We start from the raw sequence: 10,773 nt of genomic DNA, 5'->3' as shown, positions 1-10,773 counted from the left end.
TTGTAAATGACGACTGACCAATAATAACAACTAAAAGAGTTGACGATTTTCTATAGAAAAATGACTAAACGTCTAAATGGAAACATATGCTTGAACACTGGAAAATGGAGGCCCATGGGTCAACTTTCAGGTGATTTATAATTAGGTGGTGTTTTGAAGTTGAACAGCATCACACATCACAGTAATACTGTTAAAGATTACACCATAAAAACAGATGCCATATTTAGACGCCACTGCAACAAACTGCATTCGAATTGCAGGGTTGATCCTCATTCCTCGATCACATCTTTAGCACCATAATTCACTGTCCAAATATTTCTGATATCGTCTTGTTAATGATTTGGTACAGTTCTTCCCTGCAAAATGGGGTGGTTCAGAGTTAGGTTGTTGAAGATTCACTAAATCACCTATGGTGGTGCTCTCTTCTTCAACGTCGAAGAAATATCATTATCTAAACGAGGAATTCTACTTACCGATTTGGTTTTAACAAGAGATACCGGTAAACAAACCACTGAGAAAGGAAAATATGAGTTAGTAATCGAAGCCTCCGGAGATGGAGAAAAAATATGTTCGGGTGACATGTTAGGATGGTTGAAAGCTAGTGTTCAGGCAACTTACTGTAGAAAACAATATTCCAATGATTTCTAGCACAACTGGGATAATTGGCAATTTGTCAACAGCCTGTTCATATCAAAGGAGGCTTGAAGTCATGTCTGAGTTAAATGTTACAATTCTAATAGTTAAAATCTACAAATATGGTTTGAAACTCGAAAGGGATCGATCGATTACCGAAATCACATCCGTCGATGTCCGCAGGGCCACTATAGCTGCAAATCCCAGACCAATGAGACCTACCTTATCTTCATCAGATTTATCCCACTGTTCCAAACAAATCAAACCAAAATCAGGGGGGAAATGAGGAAGATGAGGACTTTCCCTTGCTTTACTGAAATCAAACTAGAAGACAGCATTGGAAAATGCAGGAGGAGAATTGAAAATATAAAAGTTATATGAAATTCAAGCATAGAAATTCCGTTATTTCTTGAACAAAGTACCTACTATCCCCCTGCCATGATCATGATACACAAGTATTTGTCTGTGAGAATGAAACTTACAACATTTCGCACAGACTTGACAATACTAAGCAAGGTTGAAGACTCTGAGCTATCAACTGTAGCCTTCACAATAACAGCACAGTTCCGCCTTGCTGCAATGCAAGGAAATCAGGCAACAAGAGGAAAGAATGAAGTACCGGAAGCACGGAATATTGCAACTAATACAGAACCTAATTGCTAAACATTTTCAGCTACGAATCAAGTTTCCCATCAACATCAGTGAAAACTAAAAACTACAACTCTATAGTCCCCCACTGATAAGTCTTAAACACCTAAATCCAATTTCAAGTAATTGTTCTGTACCTAAACTGCAACAGCCACATGATTAACATAGTTGAATCCCATTCTGGCCTCGTAGCATGAAGGATAATCAGACAATTAAATACGGTCGTCAATAGATTTGGTCCTAGTAGATTTCATAGGCCTGTCAGTAATCCTGTAGGATTGTAATTGACGGGATATGAAGCTCGGGAGATCTCGATTAATGGAAGTATTCTTTCGGAGGCTTTGATAGGCATGCAGGGTGTGGGTGCGTGAAAGTTCTATAGCTAAGAGCATCATCTACCTCATAAAAATCTATAACTACCATAAAGAAGTTCAAAATTTTTATTAAAATATAGACTCAAACTCAACTATGAACTAACCAACGACCACCCAAAGTGAAAATTGAGCCATAATATTCAATTTACTGTAAAATCTTAAAAGGCAGTTTCTTAAGGATAAATGAAGTGAATAACACACCTCCAGTATAAGAAACTAAGGGTTTCCGACAAGTCCTGAAAAGGGTCTTTGTATCTTGTAAAAGCAATGGCGGGAGCAGACTTGCAGTAAGGGAAGCCATGAAAATACCTGCCAAAAGGGACAAAAAAAGAAGCAATTCGGGTTATTTGGGTTGGAGTCCAAAAGGGTTCGGATTTACCATGAAAAACAACAAAGGTAATACGATGAGAACGGAGTTCAAGGTTTCTACCTCAGTTGCAGCTAACAGAGAAACTGAGAGCGAGAGGACACTTTTTTGTAGTAAGAACAATATAATATAATTTGTGGTCAGGCAGCGAAAATAGAAAATCATGGTAATGAAACTGGACCTCAAAATCAAAGGAGGCGAAATCGAGTGTAGCAGCGTCTTTTTTATCAGTATGATCTATGGCTCTCATCTCTCCTCAAAATTTACAAGAAGTTAATTTTGTAGATATTTGTACGAGTTAGAAGTTAGAAGTTAGAACTAATTGAAATTTAATATATATCTTTAAAAATTCCATTACTCATTAGTTAATTTGTAGTTGAGAGAAAATAATATTTGATTTTCTTAAATATCTTTCTCGTATCTTTCTCGAATGTTGGATGTATTAAAGTTAAAAGTAATTATCAACAATAAGTTTGTTAAGTTGGTTTAGTGGGATGAGGTGATAAATTTCTTAAGTTTGGTTTAGCGGGATGAGGTGATAAGTTCCGTAAGGGGTTCGAATCTTGGTTTTTGTGAATGAAGCAAACTGTGTTGAGGGGGTCGCTCTCGCCTCTCCAGTATACGATATGGATTAGTCGATCAATAAATCAGATACAAGTTATTAATTCAAATAAAAAAAAGTTAAAAGTAATTCTTTTTATTTAAGATTTAAAATAAAATCTGTAAAACAATCGTGTTACATGTAAAGAAAACATGAATTCTAAAGATACAAATCATATTCAATGGCTATCAAACTACAAACTCGGTTCTTTGTTCTTATATGACAGAAATATATGGAAGGCTTTAAAGCTCCATTGTTTTAGTTTTTTATCTCTTCCTATTTACAAAAGGAAGCCATGGGAAAAATACAGAATGTAGCAGGCAGCCTACAAAAAGTGTCTATATGTTGAATATCTTCATCTTTCAAACTCTTTTCAGTCTCTCTATCACTATGCTTCCATTTAATGGCGTTCTTGTGGGCTTTTCACCTCGTCCAAGCTCTCAAGATATGTCTTCTTGGTACTCACTGCGTTCAGTTTTTTCATCTGGTTTTCATCAATCTCTTTGGATATCGCTTCCTTGCATTCCTCAGTTTCCTCGTCGATCTCGAGCTGTTCCGCACTCCATGTAAGTAAGTCCGAGAGTGTCATCAAGTTCCCTTTCTCCCCGTCGGTTTCGGAGACCGGATTCGCCGAGTTAGGCAGGCTCTTGGATGTTGGTTGATTCGGATTTCGAACAATAGAATTGGCATAGAGGACATCTACTCTGTACAAGACGGTAAAGGCCAAGCTTTCCAGTATCCTTGAATAGCTCTCTAGGAGAGCTTGTCCTACATCCTGTCATACCAACAAGATACTAACCTTAAACAAGTCAAAAAATGCATAGGTTATATATATATATATATGCGTAGGTGGTGTAATTACCCTGTTATATTGGATTTTGCAGATGTCGAGTGCAGATTGAGGTATTCCGGGGTACTGGTGTTTGATAATGCGTAAAATCGTCTCGGCTCTCTCTTCGAACAGTTCTCTCTTTTCGTAACTAACGCCGGAGCCCCAAGCCGATTTTCCGTCCTTCTGGACCATCTTCCTTTTCCATATCACAACAGATGCCTCTATCCTGTTCTTGAGGTCTAATATCTTGAGTTCTGATGATAAGTCCATAGTTGACAGGAATTGATTAGGGTCAAAGAACTCTACTGTGATACTCCTATAGATTGAATCGCCAAGAGTAGCTCTCCCATTCTAAAAATAAATAAATAAATCATCAATGGATCATTCATGACAGTAGATTTCATGGAAAATCATGCAACTTTTCGGTTGTTCATCTTTTGTTTTACCTTTGGGAGAGAGTTGATGTAGTTTTCGGGGATCTCCATCTCCGACAGAACTTGAGCGTTGATCGACATCGCCGCTTTAAGCACTTGCGTAACGGATTCCTTCTGGCTCTCGGATAAACCTCTTTCAGGGACTTTAACGGTAGGCAGCCACCATTTATCTTCCATTCTTCTGCTGTTCCCTTTCTCTTCACTTGAGGCATCTTTCGACAGATAATGGAACTCATTTTGGTCCTTGAAAGAATCCAGACAATCCTGAACATTGTAAATTCAATTAGATTATTACATGATGTACTTGAAGATAATCTAAGATCAATACAGAAATAACACTTACAAGAAGCATTGAATCAAGTGTCCGAAGGGCAGGAATGTTCATTAGAAGATCTGCTCGTTGCTTTGTGATCATTATCTGAAAATCAAACAAGATATAGATATAGATATATAGGCGTTCAATTTGCTCTGATGCAGAGAGACAAAAGAGTAGCAGAGACTAGATACCTCCATGTTCGATCCATCCTTGTTTTTCTGTTGAGAGGGAACAAATTCAACAATGCAATTACCTACAGACAAGAGCCAATCTATCTCTTTTCTCCACCTCGATCTCCTTTCGGCCGTCATCGGCTCGAGACGCTATTGTTCGCTGAACACCGAAGCTAGCGAATCGCAGAAGACATTGATAAAACGTTGGTGAGAAATTTTCTACAGATTAGATCAAAAATCTATTGTTATATTAGCAGGAAAAACAAGCAATACCAGCAAGGTTTGTAATGGCATTCGACAGTGCCAAAGCTGATGAAACACCCTTTCCTCCACCTGACATATCCTCTCCCAGGAGTAATTTGGCAAACTTTTCCTTCATCTGCTCCATATCTGAATACAAAACAAATTAACAAACACAGTGCAGGCAATGAAACCTAGTCTAAATAAGAAAGCGTGCATGAATGAAACTCACCTGTTAACAGCTGTTTTCTCTGGCTTCGCAGGCGGCAATCATGTTCTCCATGGCCTGCCTCGCCTCGGCGTCATCTTGATCCGACGACGCCGGATCACCCGCGTGATCCGATCCCTGGTTTTCACCTTCATCCTCGGCCTCCTCCTCTAACCCGCCACGTCCTTTGTCGACGCTCATACTCTTCGCACGTCTCCTCGTCTTCTGCCCCTTACCCCGGAAATTAAAGAACCTACCAAGCTTCAAACTGTCTTGTTCTTGATCAACAGCGCCAACCATCTTTAAGTTTGTTGATAGCTTTGACTGTATTTGCTGCATGCTGGAAACGGGAAAAGAACTAAGAACAAAGAAACAATGGCGAAAACGAAAAACAAAGTGTTTTTTTGAGAATCCCCTCTTCCAAATAATGAAGTGTGTATTGAGAGAGATGAATGGATGCGTAAAAATGGGGATTTTAGTGAGATTGAGATGAATGTAAAGTTGTGTTGAATTTTCCATTTTTTAGACATGGGTGCATGTTGCTAGACAAATGAGCTGGGACTTGAAAGGAGAATAATAATATTAAGCACATCAAATTTAGATTATTCTATATATATGTTGAAAATGTCTATTTTCCATTTTTTTCATTTCAGTAAAATGATCAACAACTAATGGTTCAAGTTTAATTTCATAGTCAAACACCGCTGCAAAAGAAAATAGATAAATATTATCGACAATCAATTGATCTAATGAGATAGAGACATTAAATCCCTTAAGAAAGATCAAGAATTTGAATACTCATATTTACGAATGGAACAAATTGAATAAGGAGAGTCCTCCTCGTATCTCTAGTACCCAATTTAAATTAAACGATTAATAAATCAAATACCGATGAATATACTATCATTGTCAACATGCCGGTCTTAAAAAAAAGTACGATAAAGTTTCAACATTTGTTATTTCATATCTATCACCTCTTTGGTAAATTATTCTTGTGTATCTTTTCGAGGTTGTTCTAATCTGTGCATCTTTTCCTCCACGATTCTAGTCCTGCATAGTATATTACGAGGATGATTACTTGTTGATTTTCTCTATATTTTGGAATCACTTTCATTGAATCTCGTATTACACTTGATAATAACTAGACATCCTCATGAAAATGACAATATACATGAATAAATGTATGCTTCTAAATTAATGTAATGATGATGTTTAAAATGCATGAAGGTATTAATTGAAGGAAGATCATGTGGAACAATTTTCACGAGCGCTTAAAAGTTTGTTTATTATTGTGATCTATATATGAAATAATCTCTTGATTTGAGGTTGTTTATCTTGTTAAAAGTATGTTGTATTCGACTAATCCTTTCGATTCATCTCGTTACGAGTGTCTTCTTTTTCTAGTGACCAAATATCCTTTTATTATATGGTATGTTAAATATGTACGAAGAAATCAATATCTTTTTATTACATGGTATGATAAATAATATGTATGAAAAAAAAGGAAAACAGACAAAAAAAAACAATCCTTTTTATCATTTGGAATAGTCTAAGGGATAGTTATGACCCCGTAAAATAATTATACATTCTAAAGTTTGTTACGATTGATTATATTTAAGATTATAAAATTTTAAATGATGATGTTGTCACGTTTGATGAGCACATATGAACACTGATCATCATTAAATTAATTTATAAAACGTTAAATTATAAATTACTAAACATATAATTATTAATTAGTTAAAAATATAAATGTAATTTAATTAAAATACAAAATTTATAAACATTGTTTTTTAGAGTAAATTATACTATTAACCATCTAACTATTTACCCTTTTTACTTTAACCACCGATTTTTAAATTTTGTCAATCGGGTCACCTAATTATTTAAATATTGTCAATCAAGCTACATATCGTTAAATATTAAAGGATGAGATGATGTAGCAGTTAATAAAATTTGTATAATTTACATTTAGTTCTCATTACTTACACATTCTATTAATTTAGTCCTAACCTTTATTTAATTTAATAAATTTAATCCTCAATATGATGGTTACATGTAGTGATGGGCATAGGACCCGAATCCGATGGTTTTCAACTCAATCTGACTCAGTCGGGTTGGGTTTTTTAGAGGTTGTGTTCGGTCGGGTCGTGTACGGGTTTATGGTGAAAAATTACACTTAGATTTTTAACTAATTTATAATTATACTTTAATACTTTATAATTTAATATTTTATAAATTAATTTAATGTTGTTCATCTATGTTCGACGAACGTTATAGAATTTTTCTTAAAAAAATATTTTAAGTTAATATCTCGTCTATGAAGTAAAATAATAATAAACTATTAATACAAAATCACGAGTCTTGTCCAATCAGTTCTACTATATTCCTTAAAGTAAATGTAACATCATATAACGAAAAATATAAGGGTCATGCTAGCAGTAACAATCGTGGTTGCGATCATAGTAGCAGACGTGGACATAGACGTAGAAGGGTAGTCATTCTAGACACTTTTGTTTCCATTAAGAGTGAGATCATAAACATAAGCAGAGTGATAAATAATCAATTAACAAATTTTAATTCTCGTATTATCGATACAAAGGTAAAAATCATTGGCCTTGTTTCTGTTCTAAGCGTACGCATTTTGTGTACCTACATCATTAATCTTTGAATGATAAAAGAAAGAAAATAAAAAAAAAATTGTGAAAAATACGAATGTGATTATGACCTTGTTGATCCATATTATTTAGAAGTTACTAATTTCTTTACATCTTCTAAGAAAACAATTGATCTTGATTTATCTTTATCCTTTGAAAATAATGATTTATCCTTAAATTTTATATTATTTTATTTTTTTTAATTAACACCACAACTATTTATTTGTTTTATCTTTAACCCCTAAAGTTACTTGTTTCTTTACTTCCATAGAGGGAATGATTATTTAATGTGTGTACATATATATTAAATTATGCCATGATAGAAAAGAACAACTAAGCTAACATAAATTTAAGGGTAAATTCTATGGGTGAACCCTTATATTTTTAGTCTATTTGATTTTGGTCACCGATTTAAAAAAAAGAGTGGTTTTGATCCCTTACGTCAGGGCGTAGAAGGAGTAGTTCTTTGATATGTTCAGTTTTAGTCCCTCTTTTATAGCTTTTTTTTTATATTTTAATTGTTAACTCAGATTTTTGGTATCAGGTTAACATGAGTTAACGATTGAAGATAAAAAAATGAATGGACTAATAATGTAAGGGACCAAAATCATTTTTTTTGAATTAATGACCAAAATCGGACGAACTAAAAACATAAATACCACTCATATAGTTTACCACTTTACCTTAAATTTAATGACGTTTTTTTGTTTTTAATAAACGTTGTTATTGTTCAATGTAGATTGATTTGACATCAAATAAAAGCTTGAGAGACAAAGGAGGGCAAAATCAGGCTAACAATATAGGCGGGATAAAATTTTGAAAAATTAGGTTGGTTGATAATTATTTTAAAGTTTAAATTATTTGATATAGTAAACGTAAAACTCGTCATTTAAAGTTTAAATCTTAAAATAAATTTAAATATGTCTTATTTTACTAATTAGTTATTACGTTGCATTATTTACCTCACTTTATCTCAAAAAGATAAATAAAAAGTATAATATTTAACTAGTAACATTTGGTGGGGGATAAGGTCATTCTACCTTTAAAATATTATTGATCGAATACCAATTTAATTAACACTGTTATTTATTATTGTAATATCTTTAAGGTCGTAGGTTTAAATTTGTATAAATTCTTAATATTCCTCCAACTTATGAGTTTAAAGAAGTCATACTTATTTATGTATCGTATAAAAAATTATCTAGATAAATTTTGATATACTAAAAGAACCTTATATAATAACAAAATATTTTAGAGAAAAAAAACTTGTTCAGAAATTAAATTCGAGATGGATATAAATTAAAATAATAAAATTAGATGCTAATTGTTACTTATGCAAATATGATTAGATTCAAATCTCCAAGTAACATCCTGTATGAACAGAGCCAGAGTATTTATGAGGGATCGCCAATTTTGTCCAATCATACGTCTGCAAATTCAACACGAAAGCATTGTGGGGCTCATCCAATTTTGAAGAACCAACCACCATTAACTTGTCCTGCCACCTTGTCACGTAAGAATACTTGAACACATCACCTGGTAGCTTGGCAACAACTTGCCACTTGGCATCTTTACATGCCACCACATCGCCTTCGTAAATCATATATAAATCCACGTCATGACCAGATACGCAAGTGCTTGGACACGTGCTGGCTTCCAAGAAGTCTTCCTGCACGTGATTCCACCGCCACGTCGCGACGTCGAACACCTCGACAGTTCTCTCGAACTGGCCCTGCGTATCGGTTCCGTAGCCCCCGATCCCGTGGAACTTGCCGCAGCGGAAAACTCCCTTAACCTCGTCGCGCTCGGTTGCCATGTCGGGCAACGGAATCCATTCATCCTTGACCAAATCGTACGCCAATGCCAATTTCAAGGCATTCTTCTCCTCGTCATGACCACCGACAACGTAAACCATCCTACCATCTCCGGAAGCGCAACCGAACATCGACCGCCGTACGCCGGGCATATCAGCCCCTCTACGCCACTTGGCAGTCAAGAAACTGAATACAAAGACAGAAGCGGTGGCCTCCCAAGTCACCGGATCCAATCCACCAATCAGCACAAGATCATACCCGACAGCAACCATGTGGAAAAAATATGGTAACCCGTTATGGTACTCACCGGGAAGTACCGGAAAGTCAACCCAATCACCCGTATCCAGCTCTAAAACAGACAGCCCGAAGACAGGTTTAAGGGAGCAGCCTTTTTGAAGAGCCTGTTTCAAATCCGGGTCAACCCGAGCTTGAGCCATGACTACGAGCTTTTGGCCATGGGAACTGGCCTTCCTTAGCTGAAAAAACTCGGGTTGCTCAATCTGGTTTTTCCAGCCTTTGCATGTTGACAAAAGTGTGGCGAATTGATCGTACTTAACTCGAACTAAACAGTCAAGGGCAACATCATTGGGGAGATTTGGGATCAGCAGCTCCATCGTTAAATGTAGAAAAGGAAAAATCTGGGTTGATTCAAGAACTCAATGTACCTTATATATATAGAGAAGGAAAGGGGATAAAGTGAGATAAAATGTTAACGTTGTTGAGGTCGTGTCTTTTTAGAACAGAAAAGACCATGGGGAGACCTTGGAATAGCCGAACGGCCTGACGTTTAATTCTCAGATTTGACCTTTATTTTTTATATTGAGTGTGAGGTTGTCGTGTCAACGTGTCTCCTACGTTATTTTACCAAAACTTCCAATCACTTTTCATGGATTATTATAATATTTAAAGAATTTCATTTTTTTTACTTAATAAAAAAATAAGTGTTCAAATTATATATCGAAAAATATTAGTACTTAAATATTTTTTTGTTAAAAATAAGTGTCTAATATTTTTTCTGTTATCATTGTTGGTGCCCGGACATTAACTTAGTTAAAAATCTCTGTTAAGTGATACATATTACTTTCTGATAATTTTGAGAATTTTTATTTTAAATAAAAAACTTATTTTTTTTCAAATCTTAGAAGAAACCCACAGCTTTTAAAACTTTAATTTTAATCTATTTGTCACCGCTGTCAATCGGTTGAACACCCAACGACGTGTGACCGACCAACCACCCACAACGAAAACCCCCATATTTTCCTAACCGATCAAACATCAAATCTCCCTAAATCTATAAATTCCTAAACATAAATCCTTCAAAACCCTAAAATAAAATATTTTATTTACATCATTTTTTGGTATTTGATCGGTTGCAAAAGTATGGGGATTTTGGTCGTAGGTGGCTGACAGATTACATGTCGTTGAGTGTTCGGCCGATTAACGGCTTTGGTGGCGACCGACGGTGGCAACGGGATT

At 35.2% G+C, this 10,773-nt stretch overlaps 2 protein-coding genes and 1 pseudogene across 2 annotated transcripts; all 3 read right to left on the bottom strand.

Annotated features, from left to right (window-relative positions):
- Positions 1-105: 105 nt before the first annotated feature.
- On the bottom strand, positions 106-2,180 carry LOC120125457 (protein CURVATURE THYLAKOID 1C, chloroplastic-like). The gene is made up of 7 exons (XM_039143892.1): positions 2,086-2,180; positions 1,857-1,964; positions 1,116-1,207; positions 790-879; positions 619-681; positions 474-511; positions 106-356 (listed from the first exon to the last, which is right to left on the bottom strand). The coding sequence occupies exons 2-7, from the start codon at positions 1,954-1,956 to the stop codon at positions 302-304; spliced, it is 438 nt and encodes a 145-aa protein (XP_038999823.1). The 5' UTR covers positions 1,957-1,964; positions 2,086-2,180; the 3' UTR covers positions 106-301.
- Positions 2,181-2,991: 811 nt separating this feature from the next.
- On the bottom strand, positions 2,992-5,126 carry LOC120125345 (annotated as a pseudogene).
- Positions 5,127-8,834: 3,708 nt separating this feature from the next.
- Positions 8,835-9,911, bottom strand: LOC120125375 (F-box/kelch-repeat protein At1g80440-like). The gene has a single exon (XM_039143802.1). It carries the CDS (start codon positions 9,909-9,911, stop codon positions 8,835-8,837), a length of 1,077 nt encoding a protein of 358 aa, XP_038999733.1.
- Positions 9,912-10,773: the final 862 nt, after the last annotated feature.

The sequence above is a fragment of the Hibiscus syriacus genome, unplaced genomic scaffold, assembly GCF_006381635.1.
Source record: "Hibiscus syriacus cultivar Baekdansim isolate YM2019G1 unplaced genomic scaffold, ASM638163v2 tig00110430_pilon, whole genome shotgun sequence".
NCBI classification, from domain to species: domain Eukaryota; kingdom Viridiplantae; phylum Streptophyta; class Magnoliopsida; order Malvales; family Malvaceae; genus Hibiscus; species Hibiscus syriacus.
Note: the sequence above shows the minus strand (reverse complement) of the source record. Positions and strands in the feature narration are given on the sequence as shown.